The 20,339-nt window shown below is 40.3% G+C and overlaps 1 protein-coding gene across 1 annotated transcript in view; it reads left to right on the top strand.

Annotated features, from left to right (window-relative positions):
• LOC124280770 (suppressor of lurcher protein 1-like) overlaps positions 1 to 20,339 on the top strand; it is a 205,652-nt gene that overhangs the window by 49,174 nt on the left and 136,139 nt on the right. Inside the window, exon 4 of the mRNA XM_046716746.1 lies at positions 13 to 193. Within this exon, the coding sequence (XP_046572702.1) occupies positions 13 to 193 (181 nt within the window). The remainder of the gene's footprint in view (positions 1 to 12; positions 194 to 20,339) is intronic.

Below are 20,339 nucleotides of genomic sequence, written 5' to 3'. Positions count from 1 at the left end.
TGTATATTTCAGGCTGTGAATGTGTGATATATCAGAGTAATGGTGGCAGCACAGGTCGCTTCACGTCTCCCAATTTCCCCCAGTACTATCCACGAGACGCCAACTGCATCCTGTACACATTCATCGGAGATGTCAAGGAGCTTGTGGAAATTACATTTCTGCAATTTGATATGAAAAAGCCTACATCAAATAAGTGAGTCATTTGAAATATTTTTTTTACATATGAATTACTATAGTTGCATTTTCGATCTCCATTGCTGTGAACAAGCTCCTCACAGTGATAGACCATGCACAGAGCTACCAGTCACAGCTCCTTACAGTGATCTTCAAACACAAACACTGCTGTGAACTGACCGTTATGTTTTAAAACAAACGATGACTATTGTGATGCCTAATACTCTTCCCCCGATGAAGGATTTTCTTTGTTTTTCAGGATAATTTCAATTACAAGTAGTAGGGGGTGCTTTTTGTTAGTCTGCAATTTTATACCAATTCAATTTAACAAACAAAACATAATTTCATCTGGGATAACTTTGGTGTAAAACCTTTTGAAACAGATTATCATAGCATTCCAAAGAAATATACAACATTATCAATGAAAATACATGTGGAGTTGGAGGGCAAATTTCAAGATACTTGTAACAGTCACTTCCAATGGTGGCAGTGATGTTTGTGGGAGTGTAGTGAATGTCACATCATAGGAATAAGCTTCTGCTCTGATGTGTCAAACCCGTGAAGATCTGGGTTAGAATTGGTCTTCAGTAACCCATGATGGTCGTATGAGGCAACTAATGGGATCGGTTGGTCAGGCTCGCTGACTTGGTTGACACATGTCATCGGTTCCCAATTGCGCAGATCAATGCTTATGCTGTTGATCATCGGATTGTCTGGCCCAGACTCGATTATTTACAGACCGCCACCATATAGCTGGAATATTGCTGTGTGTGGCGTAAGCCTACACTCAGTCACTCACTCACTCACTCACTTTGACATGTTGGGTCAAATTTGTTTTCACAGATTAGTAATTTAGAGCCAAAAGACAACTTGGAATACAGCTTGTAAATCAAATTTTTACATGTATTTAAATCAGTAGTAAAGTGAGCTGACCAAATGCATTCTGACTGGTCTGCATGTGTCGTTCTTGACAATTTGGGTTTATCAGAATTTTAAGGGTTAATAGATCACATCAATCCTCAATTTTTCAAATAAATAATCCACGTCTAGAAACACAGATTATACAGAAATAGCCTCAAGTTCAAATTGTGAAAACCTTTTTAAGGGGCATCAAACATGTTATTTGGCTCGGAACATCCATCAAATATACAGGTTTGAAATTGTGACACCCCCAAGGTGGCAGATCAGGAGAGTGGCGGCGATGTGCTGCAGTGTTACAATGTATTGCCACCTCACAGACAATGTTTCCTGCTTATGGCTATCATTTTATACAAACACCATTAACACCTATATACATGAAATGAACAACAGCGACGCCCACCAGCCATCACAAGCCATCTTCCTGAGATGTTGGATTTGCGATGCTTCGCCGATATTGATCACGGGGCACGTCAGCCATGATTGGAGTTAACCCCACTACTGTGGCGGAAATTAAGGTCGCGTAGCTGTAGGTGAAGGTTAATTAATGATGACCAAAAGAACGGACAGCTGATTGCCGATTGAGTGTATTGCTTTGAAATGTACATGAAATCCACCTTTGAAATCGACACTTGTCATTGATGTTAAAGAGCATGAGGAGATGCAATCAGTCGATTCTGAAAATTTAGGGTTTCCCGCTTGGCTTATGGGAATTATTTAGCAGATTTGCACCTCTGCCTGAACAAATCTCTACCCATCCATTCAGGGCTTGAGATGTATTTTATGTGGGAGCTGGATCGGACATTGAAGCATCTTTGATGTTTTGATCATTCTCTTCTTTCTGAGGGTCTCGGTGGGGAGATGATTCTAGTAGCTAAAAAGGCTTTTGCACACTTTTGGATGTTGTTTTTAAATTCCCATGGTACCAGGAGGTGTTGAAAATATTTGGAATTAGTGGGTTTGCTGGTCAAAGTGTGTGAAGTGAGGTTGTGTGGTGGCTGTATTCAGGGATGAAGGTCTGTAGAAAGTTGGAAGAAGTCACCATCAGAGAGTCAGACCCCCAAAATATATGCAGTCACAATATTATCCTTGGGTAGTGATTGGTTAGAATTGGTCTTCAGTAACCCATGCTTGTCATAAGAGGCGACTAACGGGATCTAGTGGTCAGGCTCGCTGACTTCGTTGACATATGTCATCATGTGCCAATTGTGTAGATTGATGCTCATGCTGTTGATCACTTGATTGTCTTCTTGATTGTCTGGTCCAGACTCAATTATTTACAGGCTGCAATATAGCTGGAATATTGCTGAGTGCGGAGTTAAACTACAACAAACCAAACATTCATTGTCGCAGTCACACCTACTGTGACTAATACAATGATGTCCACTCACAATGACCCTATCAATCATAGCCACTAACACACTCTCATCTGCACTCTGGAGTTACCTTCATCCATCCCCACCTTAACATGCTAGCCGCATCACCCACCCTGCCTACCCCGACAGCTGATCTGACTGACTACTTCTAAGACCCAGCCTAATAACCACTAAGCCCCACCACCCTTCCCAATAATGCCGAGCCCCCACACCCTACTAAACCACACTTAGCTCCCATGCTACACAAACACTACCAAGCCCCCGCACCCAACACACCCTATCCCCTACACATCACCAAACACTACCAAGGCCCAACACTCCACCATAAAACACCTATCCCCTACACATCACCAAACACTACCAAGGCCCAACACTCCACCATAAAACACCTATCCCCACACATCACCAACACTACCAAGGCCCAACACTCCACCATAAAACACCTATCCCCTACACATCACCAAACACTACCAAGGCCCAACACTCCACCATAAAACACCTATCCCCTACACATCACCAAACACTACCAAGGCCCAACACTCCACCATAAAACACCTATCCCCTACACATCACCAAACACTACCAAGGCCCAACACTCCACCATAAAACACCTACCTATCCCTACACACATCACCAAACACTACCAAGGCCCAACACTCCACCATAAAACACCTATCCCCTACACATCACCAAACACTACCAAGGCCCAACACTCCACCATAAAACCTATCCCCTACACATCACCAAACACTACCAAGGCCCAACACTCCACCATAAAACACCTATCCCCTACACATCACCAAACACTACCAAGGCCCAACACTCCACCATAAAACACCTATCACCTACATCCCACTACCAAGGCCCAACACTCCACCAAAAACACCTATCCCTACACATCACCAAACACTACCAACCCAACTCCACCATAAAACACCTATCCCCTACACATCACCAAACACTACCAAGGCCCAACACTCCACCATAAAACACCTATCCCTACACATCACCAAACACTACCAAGGCCCAACACTCCACCATAAAAACACCTATCCCTACACATCACCAAACACTACCAACCTTAACACTCCACCATAAACACCTATCCCCTACACATCACCAAACACTACTAAGGCTCCAACCAAGGCCCAACACTCCACCATAAAAACACCTATCCCCTACACATCACCAAACACTCACCAAGGCCCAACACTCCACCATAAACACCTATCCCTACACATCACCAAACACTACCAAGGCCCAACACTCCACCATAAAACACCTATCCCTACACATCACCAAACACTACCAAGGCCCAACACTCCACCATAAAACACCTATCCCCTACACATCACAAACACACCAAGGCCCAACACTCCACCATAAAACACCTATCCCCTACACATCTACCACCATAAAACACCTATCCCTACACATCACCAACACACTACCAAGGCCCAACACTCCACCACCATAAAACACCCAGATCCCTACACATCACCAAACACTACCAAGGCTTTAACACCCACCATAAAACACCTATCCCCTACACATCACCAACACTACCAAGGCCTAACACCCCACCATAAGGCCCAACACTCCACCATAAAACACCTATCCCCTACACATCACCAAACACTACCAAGGCCTAACACTCCACCATATAAAACACCTATCCCCTACACATCACCAAACACTACCAAGGCCCAACACTCCACCATAAAACACCTATCCCCTACACATCACCAAACACTACCAAGGCCCAACACTCCACCATAAAACACCTATCCCTACACATCACCAAACACTACCAAGGCCCAACACTCCACCATAAAACACCTATCCCTACACATCACCAAACACTACCAAGGCCCAACACTCCACCATAAAACACCTATCCCCTACACATCACCAAACACTACCAAGGCCCAACACTCCACCATAAAACACCTATCCCTACACATCACCAAACACTACCAAGGCCCAACACTCCACCATAAAACACCTATTCCCCTACACATCACCAAACACTATCAAGGCCCAACAACACTCCACCATAAAACACCTTATCCCCTACACATCACCAAACACTACCAAGGCCCAAGGCCTCCACCATAAAACACCTATCCCCTACACATCACCAAACACTACCAAGGCCCAACACTCCACCATAAAACACCTATTCCCTACACATCACCAAACACTACCAAGGCCTAACACTTCACCATAAAACACCTATCCCCTACACATCACCAAACACTACCAAGGCCCAACACTTCACCATAAAACACCTATCCCCTACACATCACCAAACACTACCAAGGCCTAACACTTCACCATAAAACACCTATCCCCTACACATCACCAAACACTACCAAGGCCTAACACTTCACCATAAAACACCTATCCCCTACACATCACCAAACACAACCAAGGCCCAACACGCCACCCAAACACCATGAAGTCCAACACCTCACCAACTCACAGACAAAATACCCAGCCCTCAGATCCCACCATACCACACCTTGCCCCAACACGCCACCCAAACACCACAAAGTCCAATACCTCACCAACTCACAGACAAAATACCCAGCCCTCAGATCCAAGCAAATGACACCTAACCCAACACCAAACCCAAACTCTACTCAGTCCCACACCCTACCATACCAAGCCAAGCCTTACACCAACAGAACCCCATTGTTTCTGGAAGCTAAGCCTTGCTTGGTAGAATATCTCATCTGGAAACAACATCCACAAGATCCTGCTGTCATTAAGCTCTTACAAAGCCACACATCAATCCATCTTGCCATGAACGATGTACTTACACTGTACCAGTGTTGTTCTCCCTGAATCTTAATCACCTCTGGTGGTAACTTCAAACCATCATAGTAGTTAAACCATAATTTGACTGAACGAAGTCAACGAGTACAAGGCTCCTTCTACTTATTCAAAGAGATTTTGCTTTAAATGACAAGACTACTTGGGTGTAATTGAAATTCTTTTAAAAAGTTCTAATCAGTTTGAGTGGAATTTTTAATCAATCTAATGCAACGAACTTAAGTGATTTATGGTCTGCTGAAATGTTTATGTTGTTCTGTGTTAAACAAAAACAATGGAAAGTCTCGTAACTTTCCCCATCAGTTTCAGGCAAAAATTCAATAAAGTTGCAGTTTCTTTTATGGAGGCCATTAAAGTTGATTGAGAAGCCCATGACCATATGTCGCTTTCATCATGCTTATATGACATCCATTCCTAAACTAATCAGTTCAAGACATGCAAAGATCCAGGTTAGAATTGGTAATCAACATACCTTATCTGTCTTATGATCAACAAGCAGGCTCTGATGCTCTGGTTCATTGACTGTGGCAATGTAGGTTAGAATCGGTCTACAGCAGGCCTTTTCTGTCTTACCAGCAACCAAAAGGACCTGATGGTCTGGTTCACTGACTGTGGCAATGTTGGTTAGAATCGGTCTACAGCAGGTCTTTTCTGTCTTACCAGCAAGAAAACGGATCTGATGGTCTGGTTCACTGACTGTGGCAATGTAGGTTAGAATTGGTCTACAGCAGGCCTTTTCTGTCTTACCAGCAACCAAAAGGACCTGATGGTCTGCTTCATTGACTTGGTATACGCAGGTCAAATTAGTCCACAGCAGGCCTTGTCTGTCTTACAAGCAACAAATGGGATCAAGTGGTCAGGCTCACTGTCCTGATAGATGCATGTTAGGATTGACCTTCAGCAACCCTTGTCTGTCTGAAGAGCCAATGGGATGAGGTGGTTAATGGTTAATGCATGTCATAGATTCCAGTTGTAAAGATTGATGCTCATGATGTCAATCACTGGATCATCTGATCCAATCTTGATTATTTACATCCTGACATCACATATCTGGAATGTTCCTGAATAAATCTTTATAGAAAAGCAGGAAATATCAAATGAAATTCCTGGAAGGAAGAGCTTAAGATCCAAGGATCCCCATTAATAACGTTTCAACGAATTAGTGAACAATTGATGCCAGGTCTATGAGCTGTGAGTTAATCACCGAACAGCAGAACACTCCTGGCATGTGAAGAATGAATCTCCAGATATTCTCCTGTATGACAACAGGAGTTGTTGCATGCAGAACATGTGTGAGAGGACTGCATTCATGCAGTGTAATGAATAGTTATTTGTAGCGTCAGTAAAATAAACATTTGTTCAGATTATGTGGGTATTTTATTATCACAGAACAGCATCTAATGCCATATATTTGCCAGGCTTCCAGAACTTGTACTCTAATCACATATTACATCGATGGGAATATCTACTGTTTCCATGGTAACTTTGCATTTTGTGGCAAAATGTTACATTTCATTAATTAATATTCTTTATAATCCATAACGCTGTTACATATTTTTCATGAGGAGGATGATCTTGGTGTTTGTGGGCGACGATTTAAAGGCTTGAGACATGGTCATAATATTGGTATGGGTTGGAATCAAAGACTGGAGTTTCAAACGTTGGTCGACCTCGGTACAAAATATGTTTTTTACCAGTTCATGGAATTTGATGCAGGCATCAGAGGCATGAAATTTCAGTTTGCTGTGGATTTATTTGAAGTTAAGAATCTATTTTAGATACTTTTTTAAAGTAAATCCATTCATATGTTACATGCATTAACTCAAAAGTCATTTATGACAGTATTTTAAGAGGATACTTAGAGGATATTTATGGAATGTTGTCCAACTGTGTGTCTGTGTTATGTTTGTCATTTTCTACCATGTTCTACAGTATTTGTCCTAAAGATCACTCTCTCTCTCTCTCTCTCACTCACTCACTCACTCACTCACTCACTCACTCACTCACTCACTCACACACACACACACACTCCTCACTCACTCTCACTCACTCACTCACCTCTCTCTCTCACTCACTCACTCACTCACTCACTCACTCACTCACTCACTCACTCACTCACTCACTCACTCACTCACTCACTCACTCACTCACTCACTCACTCACTCACTCACTCACTCACTCACTCACTCACTCACTCACTCACTCACTCACTCACTCACTCACTCACTCACTCACTCACTCACTCACAAAGTTTGTAGTTTGGACAGTCAAGTCAGTCAGTCCCATGGTCCACTCATCACGCCGAAGACCCAGGTTCAATTCCTCATATGGGTGCAATGTGTGAAGGCAATTTCTGGTGTCACCCACCATAATTTTGTTGGAATATTGTTAAAAGCAGTATAAAACGATACTCACTCACTCACTGATTGGCCAGACTGGTTGGTTTGATGGGTCAAGGAAGCCTTGGTTACAGGAGGTTGTTGCTCAAGGTCTGGTGCCCATTTCTAAATGCTGTATGTGTGAAAGTGGAAACTAAAACTGTCACCATGTTGTCAGAGTAGTCAGTAACTGTCATACCCATATGGTTTTTGAGTAATCTCAATTTGAGTAATCAGTCATATCAAATTACTTGCAAGGATTGTCATTTGGCCAGTCCAGTCCTTCTTTCAGCATCCATCACAGACAATCTGACTTGTATCCAGGAACATCGATAATGCAACCAAGCATTGTGCTCAAGGATATGGATAATACATGAATCGGAGCCAGCTTGTTGGAAACAATTCACAGTTAGCTAAGTCAGAGAGTGTTGTAAGCAGTTCCTTAAGATCATAGAGTTCACTCACAGCCCTTGATCTTAATGGAGGATGATGATAAACTTCAACTTCAATATTCCTTGTAGGGTGGCATGGAATTTTCACATATCTCTATGGTGTTGCTGGTAGCTGTTGTGTCTCTGATGGTGCTTTTAACACAAAGATCAACCTGCGTCTCATTGCTTCTCTCAGTGCACTCAAAACACCTGCCCTGCATGTTTCATCAGCCAGGTGTTATTATGGGTTTTTCGTTCGCTGAGTAAAGCTTTCAAAACGTTTTATGGTAGACAGGTTTAGAGCACTGCAAATGCATTACATTGCATTGCAAATTTGCCAACTGCAGTGATGCAATTCTCTATTCTGACCTGTACCAAAATGTTTTCGGTTTTGTTAAGGTTCAGTTGCCTTGCCTTTGCATGTGTTATGATGGTTGCCTGCAGTGGGCAGTATATATTCACCTTTTTGTTTCTGAGGATAGTCAAGACTGGGTTTTCTTTTGCACTTTTATGTCTGCCAAGTCAAAGGGTTTTGTTGCTTATATTTGTTGCCATGTTATCCAAAATGTGAAATATGTTTTGTGCTGTAAAAATGTCCTGAGCATAAAAAGACTTTATCAAAACTTGTAGAGGCTCAGGCCCTGTAAATTTACATTTGTCACAGTTTGTGTTTTGATGAACAAAACCAAATGAAGGCAACATTGTTTAGTACCGCTGGAGACAGTGAGAGTCTCTTTGCACTTGTAACAATAACTGTATATATAGTCTTGATGAACAAGACCAGAAACCAAGTCTTCCTTGGTGTGGAATGTTGTTTCACTAGCACATAGGGGGCAATGGAGTCTAGTGGTTAAAGCATTTGTTCATCTTGCAGAAGACCCAGGTTCAATTCCCCTTATGAGTACAATGTGTGAAGCCCATTTCTCGTGTCCCCGCTATGATATTGTTGGAATATTGCTAAAAGCGGCATAAAACTAAACTCACTCTGCCACGTCTGAAGACATATTTCGTAATGAATATGGATTATATTTGTTTTGTCTTTCTTAATGATGTTTAACAAAACACACAAAATCTTCATTTTACGTCATTTATGTAAAGCTTTTTTAAGATTCTTAAGGGATTCTGTCCATTTTATTTTCCTTCTCTTGACAAAATAAATTATGCAAAGAAAGCATTGTTTTCAAAAGTCTGTTACATGATTTTGCCCTTTATTGTCTTTAGTGATGATAAAAGTATGGCTATCTCATTGTGTTAACAAGTGAAAGGAAACCATTGACATTTTCATATTGAAATGCCAGTGAGGTATCTGTGACAGATGTGGTCAGGGCAATACATCTTCCTTTCCATTTCCTGAACTTTGATAAGTGGAGTATGAGAAGCACACAATTACACAGTTATTTTATTGGATGCTGAAACAGACCAGCTTGCAGTGTCCTTTGATCAAATGTGAAATTGATGAGAAATAAATTAAGTTTGTTTAATCAGGGTCTTTTGAAGTCTTTAAACTGTTTCTCCTCATATACATTCAATCTGTCAAATTTATCAAAAATGAGAAATGTATTTAATGAGAACGTCTTTGGAATGCCATTATCCTGATCAAATAAACATGAAACACATTTTTTATTTATAAACATCACATTACAACCACCATATTATTTATTTTTTGCTAATTAATTCATTTTTTAAAACATTTTAGCTGGAAGCTTTTGTCTTGAAATAAAATGTCAAAGAAACATCTCATGAACAGAAGCCAGAAGTTAGAACGTCATTTGAGTTCAGACATTCAGATGGCAGCAAGTGCTGAGATTATCAGTTTGTGGTTATTTCATATGATGTAAAAAATAGAGATGCAGTAATTGAATAGAGATGGTAATGGAGAACCCAAATAGCATTTCAACACCACTGGAGGGGATACCAAGGAGAGGTGTAATAACTTTTAGATACTGCTTTTTTTAATAATGAAGGTGTTAATATAGCTCCTTGTATGACTCCAGGCAATATCTAATGGATTCCAGTTCAACGCATTTTGTGAGTTTTCAAGGTAACATGGTGCCTGGTAAGGTTCTGAGGCATTGTTTGGTGTTAATCACTGACCGACTAACCTGGCAACAGGTCAGTCGGTACTTTTACAGGTGATGGAGTTCATAATCAAATTTACCATTACAAAGGACATAGGTGACACTCTTAGGAAACAGGGTAAACAAACAGGATAACATAAGACATAGTTAACTGGTAAAGAGTACCATAGTAGGTGGCCCAGTTAAATTTCAAAGTCAACCATTTCAAAGCACGGTCATTAGTTACAGGATACCTTTACAGGAGACACAACCAACAATGAAAGTAAACCAGTGCATAGACTCAGTCAACAGGTACAGCTTACAATTTATAGGAGACACATCTGACAGTCAGAGTCAACCACTGCATAGACACAGTCATCAGTTACAGGTTACATTTATGGGAGACACAACTCATCACAGTCAGTTGCACAGGTTACAGGTTACATTTATGGGAGACACAACTGACAATCACAGTCAACCATTGCATAGACATAGTCATCAGTTACAGGTTACATTTATGGGAGACATTTGCAGGAGACGCACAACTGAACCATCACAGTCAACCATTTGCATAGACAACTGACAATCATCAGTCAACCATAGGTTACATTTACAGGAGACACAACTGACAATCACAGTCAACCATTGCATAGACATAGTCAATAGTTACATTTGCAGGAGACACAACTGACAATCAGAGTCAACCATTGCATAGACACAGTCAACAGTTACAGGGCACCACCATAGAGTCATAGTCGACAATCCCTTGTGAGCAAGACATTTTAATCATGACACAGTGTATCGTCATGGTTTCAGTAACATCATCTGGCTAATGCTGATGTGATCATAGATGTTCTGGCTGTAGCAGACAAGTGACCAGGCCCCAATTTCTCGAAACAAACTTAAGTTTTTACTCAAATTTCAAACTGAGTTTGACAATTTGAAACAGCTGAATTTTTAAATCAGCTGCATTTTTAAAATAAAAAGGCCCAAACATCTTAAGTATTCTATTCACCAAACTCAAATTGTCTACTATGTTTGAGTTTAATATCAATTTCAGTTGAACATGGGAAATGCATTTTCTCAAATTTGAGTAAAAATTCGAACTTAAGTCAAAACTCAGACTTAAGTTTGTTTCGAGAAATCGGGGCCTGATGTTCTGGCACTGTTCTGTGTAACGTATATGTAAGCCCAGATTATAGCATGATGGATGTTCTGGCACTGTTCTGTGTAACGTATATGTAAGCCCAGATTATAGCATGATGGATGTTCTGGCACTGTTCTGTGTAACGTATATGTAAGCCCAGATTATAGCATGATGGATGTTCTGGCACTGTTCTGTGTAACGTATATGTAAGCCCAGATTATAGCATGATGGATGTTCTGGCACTGTTCTGTGTAACGTATATGTAAGCCCAGATTATAGCATGATGGATGTTCTGGCACTGTTCTGTGTAACGTATATGTAAGCCCAGATTATAGCATGATGGATGTTTTGTTTTAACCACAAGGTCGTGCACTTCTCTTCATTTCTTCATCAGAAATGCAGATTTAATTTCATCCCATCCCCTGGAGAGCCAGGTACTTGATGTACTTGATGAGTTATTTCAATCTGCGTTCACCAAGGGAAAATATTTTTGATACTTTAAATTTTAAATTATAATTTGCTCATATTTCATCAAGGTTTGGGGAAGTAAAGTATAAGAGATTTCAAAACTGATGCCCCAATCCATGTAGCCATAGAAGAAGAATTTATTTCAGTATATAGGCCATTGGCCCGTGTACAATAAATGCAAAGTGGTATATGATATATAGACAATATGGTTTAAACATATAGATAGGTATATATATACATGTAGCCATACAGGATTAGAAGTGAAAAATGACACTCCACATTATCATGTTCTAAAGACTATCTGTGATTTGTGTTACATCGTTTTAACATTCATTGTGAAATGTGTTCATTACTCACGGGGTGGTGGCGTAGCCTAGAAATTAAAGTGTCACCAGTCATGCTGAAGACCCAGGTTTGATTCACCAAATGGTTACAGTGTGTGAAGCCCATTTCTGGTGTTTTCCATTGTTACAATGCAGGAATATTGCTAAATACGACATGAAGCTAAACTCACTCACTTATTCCTCCAATGGAACATTGATGTGTTTCAATGGCCAATCTGGAGTCTTGGCATAATACACAATGCTTTAGAATTGGCACAACTTAAGATAATGATAGCATGTGATTGTAGTTCATTGATCCGTGCACAGCACACAAGTCACAAATCGGGTGAAGTTCAGGGACGTTGGTCTCTGAGACTAGGTAGGAGGACATATTTGACTTGATTCTTTAAAGTTTCTGGGGATCCTGTCCTGACTCACCCTGATGACATGGGGTGGTGTCTCGGTACCAGGTGATGTCGTTGGAAACACTCCTCTGTTGACCTGAGATGAACGAGTAACCAGTACAATGAGGCAGTAATTTGACATTGTTTCCAAATTATTCCACAATCCAAGGAGCCAAGCATGATATGGAGTGAGAACCACAGACAAAGGAGCCACACAGAATACAAAGTGAAAATGGCAATCCAAGGAGCCAAACAGGATATGGAGTGAAAACCACAGACAAAGGAGCCACACAGAATTACAAAGTGAAAAAAATGGCAATCCAAGGAAACAGGATGGCAATCCAAGGGAGCCAAATACAAAGTGAAAATGATCCAAGGAGCCAAACAGGATATGGAGTGAAAACCACAGACAAAGGAGCCACACAGAAATACAAAGTGAAAATGGCAATCCAAGGGGCCAAACAGGATATGGAGTGAAAACCACAGACAAAGGAGCCACACAGAATACAAAGTGAAAATGGCAATCCAAGGAAACAGGATATGGAGTGAAAACCACAGACAAAGGAGCCACACAGAAATACAAAGTGAAAATGGCAATCCAAGGGGCCAAACAGGATATGGAGTGAAAACCACAGACAAAGGATCCACACAGAAATGGAGTGAAAACCACAGACAAAGGACCCACACAGAATACAAAGTGAAAATGGCAATCCAAGGAGCCAAACAGGATATGGAGTGAAAACCACATTCCAAGAAAACTTACAGAATATAGAGTGAAAATGACAATACAGGATCCAAACAGGACAAGGAGTGAAAACCACAGTCCCAGGAACCACAGACCCAGGAACCACACAGAATACAGAGCAAACATGACAATCCAGGTTAAAATGACAAGTGGAGAAATAATATGGTACACTGGCATCAATAAGACATAAATAGTAACAAAATGTTCAACCGTTATGATTTATAATAATAGCTTGATAAGTGACTTAAGTGATTGGGTGGTCATGATTTGGATGATATAATGTACATGTACCCTGATGGCATGGACTAATGCTCACAGGGGCGGTGGGGTAGCCTAGTGGTTAAAGCGTCCGTTCGTCACGCCCAAGACCCGGGTTCGATTCCCCACATGGGTACAATATGTGAAGCCCATTTCTGGTGTCCCTGCCGTGATATAGCTGGAATATTGCTAAAAAGCAGCGTAAAACTAAACTCACTCACTCACTGTTGCTCACAGCATCAATCATTGGACAGTCCTTTTGAAATTACGCTATTAACAGGCCACCATCATATAGCTTGAAAATTGCTGAGTAAGCAGGAAACAAACGTAAGCAAATTCTGTGTCGGCCACAATGTTGAGAATATCAATTTTCCCACAAACACCAATAAGTTGAGACAAGTATTCCGAATCTGTATTGATCACAGAAACAATTGGCACAGGTCCATGAAGATTGTGCTACAGATAGAGAAGCCAGCTTCAAGAACAAACCGAAAGGGGGGGATAGCTCAATCATAATCTAAGTACATTGATAACGATGTAGATTTAACACTGAGTGGTGGTGAACGCCCAGACTGACGTGGAGCCCGAGGTAATTCTGCTGGAGATTATGGTTGCATTGTACCTTGTAGCCTTGGGACCCTGATGACGACTCTATACCCCTTGGGGCCAATGATACATGACAGTGTTCGGCACAAATTAGGTTATGCTTCCATTCCCTGGCTTCCGACCAATTCTCTCAGTGTTACTGATGGCCAGGAAAGGTGCTTCATTTGTCCATAAGATAATAGAAAGTAATCCAGGTTAGCTGGACTGAAGGAACGTACACACAGGCTCACTCATGGGATCCATTATGGTTTTCTTGATAAAGGAAGGTTTTTGCTGTTCATTTGTCAGAGTTCTGTCCCTTTGCTGTGCAAGGATCAGGTGATCCTTGCAGTTTGTCCTGAGCTACATCATTTTCCCTAATGCCTAGCCCTCCCTGCAATGCTGAAGCCCTAAATGAAGCAAGTCTAGATTTCTCCATGTTCACTGGGGCTCCTATTCAATTTAAATGGGTCTATTTGTTGCCATAAAAATTATATATATTCAGGGACTAAGCGTTAGTCTATTTGTCCTGATGAGGATCCTCCTGTGGATGACATTTACAACCTTCGTCACTTTGGACTTCAGAATCCTGTAGAGTCAGGTGATGGGTATTAGATTGAAGACAATGCTGTCATGAAAACTACAACATCTTTACGGAAACAAACAGATGCTTGTCAAATTATTTACAGACCGTTGTTAAATTTCTGGAATATTTATGAATGAGGTATCGACCAACACAAAAAAACACTCACCCAGGAAGATCTGTCTGATATATCTGATGCAGAGTGTTATAATTATGACTGAACAGACTAAACTTAACATTATCGACCGCTAGTTTCTCTAACCTGTGAAGATCTGGTTAGAATTTGTCTTCAGGAACCCATGTCTGACATAAGAGTAAGTGAGTGAGTGAGTTGGGTTCTACGCCGCTTTTAGCAGTATTCCAGCAATATCACAGCAGGGGACACCAGGAATGGGCTACACATATTGTACCCATGTAAGGGCTTCACATATTGTACCCATGTGAGGGCTTCACATACTGTACCCATGTGAGGGCTTCACATATTGTACCCATGTGAGGGCTTCACATATTGTACCCATGTGAGGAATCGAACCTGGGCCTTCGGGATGATGAACGAATGCTTTAACCACTAGGCTACCCCACCTTTCATAAGATGTGACCAATGGAATGAGGTGGTCAGGCTTGAGTGATGCATGTCATCGTCTCCCAATTGTGAATATAGATGGTCATGATGTCAATCACTGGATCATATGGTCCATACTCAAATATCACAGACCCGAGTGTGTCACCATACAACAAACAAATAAGATTTGTTTGAGTGGCATTCTAGAAGTTGGTGGTATAGAGATGACAAGACTTCATGGATGTTCAACAATGCCATTGTTAGAATAAAGAAGTTAAAATAAAGAAGTTGAACATCCATAAAGTCTTGTCATCTCTCAACAAATAAGAGTAGTTTCAACCTCAATCTACGCTAAGAGCATTCAAGCAGTATGCAAAATAGCCACTGGCCTGTTAGCCCATTGCTAATAAAAGTCCAGTCGGGCCAGTAAATCTCCACTGTTCCTGGCCCGACTGGTTAGTGAATTTTCATGGGGTCATTTTGTAAATTATCATTCTCTCTGACTTGTTGAGTTATAATACACCTTTAAATCATGCAAGACAATTGCCTTATGAAAATGTTACTCATATTAGCAGCTTAATGATGAAACCCGTGTCTAAATTCAAATGTCGGACTAGTGAATTATTCCGTGGACTAGTAACTTTCAGGCATAGCTATCTGACTGGCTTGCAAAATTTGGAAACTATTTTGCACACTGCATTCAAGATTTAATAACTTCTGATTATAATGAAACTCTCTTAATTGAAATTAAATGTTAAAGGACTTAGCTTGATTCCTTAACCATCCACAACATAGTGACTCCGAACATCGACATGTGTGTCTAGTCATGTGACTTCAGGCATCCCGAGCCCATTGAAGATGTCCCATGTAGAATTAGCGGACATGTTGCTTTAGATCTGTCTTGTATTACGGCAAGAACTTACATTTGATCTCGTGTAAAATTAATATGGTACACACAATATTGAACTTCAGTCAAACCAGATTATGCCGCAGCTTGGGAATCGATTTTTATGAGTATAATGAAGTCTTTTTTTCTGACTTCACATGAATAGATCAAGCATGTTCAGGAATCGGTATATTAAAGAGAATTTGGAGTAACTTCATTAAATGCCATTCATGTTCTTTGCAAGCTTTTCTGTGTAACACCCTAATTCAGCCAATAGAAAATGCTTTGAGATCTCCTGCTGACCTTGATGTGAATTCCTATGATTTGAAGCATTGTGAAAGCAGGATGCAGGATGTTTCAAAGAGGTCGGAATTAAATCTTGAAAAATTTAAAGCTTATTTCATTTAAATTACGTTAAATTGGTTTGAATCAAGAGACTTTGTTACTTGCGTCTTTTTTGTGGTTTATATGTTTGACTTTGAGGAAGTAAGATCTAAAGGATTTGATTTAAGATAATGGTGTAATATCAGCCTGGGGGCTATGTAATTACTTCAATATTTTCTCATCTTCTATTTTATTATTTAAAATAGTGATACTTGGGATGTGTATGTGTTTATCTATATCCACTTCGTTTCCTTTTCCAAATTTGAAAACAAAATCAGAAATTGAACATATTTAACCACTCATCCATCCACTCACTCACTCACAAACCACCCATCCACTCACTCACTCACTCACAAACCATCCAGTCAGTCACTCACTCACTCACCACCACCCACTCACAAACCATCACTCCACTCACTCACTCACTCACCACCCACCCACTCACTCACTCCAGCCATCCACCCACTCACTCACTCACTCACTCACTCACTCACTCACTCACTCACTCACTCACTCACACTCACTCACTCACACCCACTCACTCACTCACCCACTCACTCACTCACTCACTCACTCACTCAGTATAACACTGTCTACAAGTCCTTGAAACAACCTATCAATCGGCAATGAAATTTATGCAAATAAATCAGAGCCCTTTCCAGCGGAATTATCTTAACTTTACAAGTCGCCAAGCTTTATACAGTTAATGCTTGCACATTTTGCTACATTGGACAATGGAGTGTCTCGTGTTAAGTTTATCACATATGCCCCTGTGTTTAAGAAGTAGATGCAACCATTGATTTCTCCAGAGATTTCAATTCTTCGACAAATGTAGTATAAAACTTAATTTTCTGTGAATGTGATAAATTAGATTTCCTACTTGATAGTGTCTCAAGAGATGACCACTATCCTTTGAAGGTGTTGCTTGCTGTTTTATGTCTAAACAATGTAGACAAAATTCAATTGTGCCTTTTTTGGCAATGGAATGGCGAAACGTCTACCAGCATCCTGCAAGGCGTTCATGTACCAGAATTATGTTTGTGATCTCTTGAACCTTGGGAGGTTATTCACGGAGAAGCTGAATGACTATCTATCATCATTCTCGCCTCTTTCAATATATTTATTGATGCTGTACGGAGACGAATCGGCTTGTGTAACCAACGCGAGTAGATTGTTATAAATTTCTCTTTACCTGTTCAGCATTAGTACCAACTGGCTGTGCCATATTTTATAACGGAGACCGACCAACGCACTGAATATTGTCGAATGCTTCCAATATGAAGGATTAGATGTTGCTTCATTGAAAACGAGTCTGAAGGTAGCAACATTTTCTATTTGTAAAACCAAATTGTTCTCCCACTGAGTACGTTGGGATTTATTTTCCCAAATGGATTTTGGGAGCTATTCTTTGAGAGTACCATCATATTTTATGTCTCCATTTAGTGGAGGTAAAGCAGTCGAGCATAAAAGAATTCTTGTCAAACAAAGTTTTGTAATTTGTTTTCAGATATTTGGTCATAGATCTATGTTGAATGGCAGTAAGTTGTCAAAGTGAAGCATTCTTTAAGAGAAATGTCCTTTTCCTAGATGTTTATAAACCATTTATTTTTTCTCATGAATCATAATCCAATTTTACTTTAGCAGATATCTGTAATTAAAGGTTTGAAGATTCAGCCAAATCTTTTTCACCAGTTGTTTCCTATGTTTTAAGTAATGTTCTGAGAGTGATGAATACTTATCTTAATTCTCTTGGATCATATCCTATAGATTTAACTGCAAATTACTTTTGACTCTGTTTTATTCAATGGTTATGTTTTCATGTGTATTTATTGTGCAGAACTTCATCATATGTACTTATTTATTACAATCAACTTTGAAATGTAACATAACATGACTACAGTACATGTGATAATCTCTCATAACACCCTTGAACATCAAGGTTTGAATTGGTCTTCAGCAATCCATGGTTGTCGGGATCGGGTGGCCAGGCTCACTGACTTGGTGACCGCCTCCGTGGTGTAGTGGTTAGAGTGTCCGCCCGGTGAGCGGAAGGTCGTGGGTTCGATCCCCGACCGCGTCATACCAAAAGACGTTAAAATATGGTACTTGTTGGTCCCTGCCTGGCGCTCGGCATTATGGGTACAACAAGGACTGGTCGGTTCAGAGTCAGTATAATGTGTCTGAGTAGGGTATTCATGCTTCACTGTGGCATGGTATCTCAGTGAGCTAGCACTATAAAACCAGCTTAAGTCTGGGCTTGTACAAGCAGCCGCACATACACACACACACACGCATGCATGTCGTCATATGAGCGAAATATTCTCAAGCACAACGTTAAACCCAATTTCACCTCACCTCACCTCACTTACTTGGTTGACACATGTCAACATATCCCAACTGTGTATATCGATGCTCATGATGTTGATCACTAGATTGTCTGGTCAAGGCTTGATTATTTACAGACTGCTACCATACAGTTGTATATTGCTGAGTGTAGCGTTAAGCACCAAACAAACAAAAACAAACATCTCTCAAGATATGGTGTTTGCTTTTAAAATTGACTTTTTTATTCTCTAAAAAAACAAAACAATGCCGATCCTCACACGTGTACCATATTGAGGTTGGACTGTGTAATTTTTTTCTAACACCTACAAATTGAAAAACAATATTTAAGATACACATCTCTTTTTTATTATCCTTTTATTCCTCAATCAAACAAATCTATCACTTTCCACATTTCTAAAAGCACTTAAAGGAGGACTCCCCAATCAAGGAACCATCTTCAACCTACGTCTAGACAATGTAATTAGTGTTGTGTGTGAATTTGAGACATTGTCTGAAGATTGGTGCAAGCATTGGCTGTTAGACTGATCTATGTAACACAATTTGAGTTAACGGTAACTGAAAAACAAAATGGGTCTTGGATGTGATTTGCAGGAACCGCCAATTTGCCTATTGTACCCCTCCTCTTCTGTACCTCCTTCAGGTGACTTCTGAAAAAAGGAAAGGTTGTGAAAGATTTAAACTTGAGTTTTGACATTTTGAAAGTATCAAAGCTCTCTCATGTTTTTGATATAACGTTTATGTAGCATTCGTCTTAACATTATCTAAAGATGGATCCAACTCACTCTAAATCTGTCAGATCAGCAAAACAAATAGATGACAGCAACATGAAGCTAGAAACGGATTCAGGCTTAGGGATTGGGGATTCAAATCTCGAATCTGAATTTTTTTTCATCTTCGGGATTCGAATCCCAAATCTGAATTTTTTTCATATTCGGGATGTATCTTTTGCACATACGGCGTCCTTGTTACTATAGTCTTTGCACCTTAATCTTATCTATCCTCGATGTTGCCGTGCACCCTCGGAGATAATTAACGGTCCTGAAGCACTTCCCTGATTTCAGGCATCAACCCTCGAGAAATACAAACAAGGTCAATATTAATTATTTCATTCCCCTAAATCTTATGTACTAGGTGCTCGTTGTATACCTGGGTAACTTAAAAACATAAACAACCAAACTACAGTTTCTGATATTTGAACATCATATCTGAGTTTTCTCAACAATCAGGTTTCGGGATTTGAATCACGAATCTGAATATATTTTTCATATTCGGGATTCGAATCCCCAATCTGAATATTTTTTTAGATGACTGGAGTTCAAGTCTTGCATAGGGAGACAGTGGAAGAACATGTACACATGAAACCTGTATGGATAGCAGCTTCTTTGTTAAAATGTTTGAACAGAATTTAGAAGTGATACACATAAAAGATGATAATTTATGGATGTCAACACGATGTTTCAGAATATATTCTTACTC

This window comes from Haliotis rubra, unplaced genomic scaffold (genome assembly GCF_003918875.1).
Source record: "Haliotis rubra isolate DU_JTF1 unplaced genomic scaffold, ASM391887v1 Scf273, whole genome shotgun sequence".
Taxonomy (NCBI): Eukaryota; Metazoa; Mollusca; class Gastropoda; order Lepetellida; family Haliotidae; genus Haliotis; species Haliotis rubra.
The sequence above is the reverse complement of the archived record's forward strand: the minus strand, read 5'-3'. Positions and strand labels throughout refer to the sequence as shown.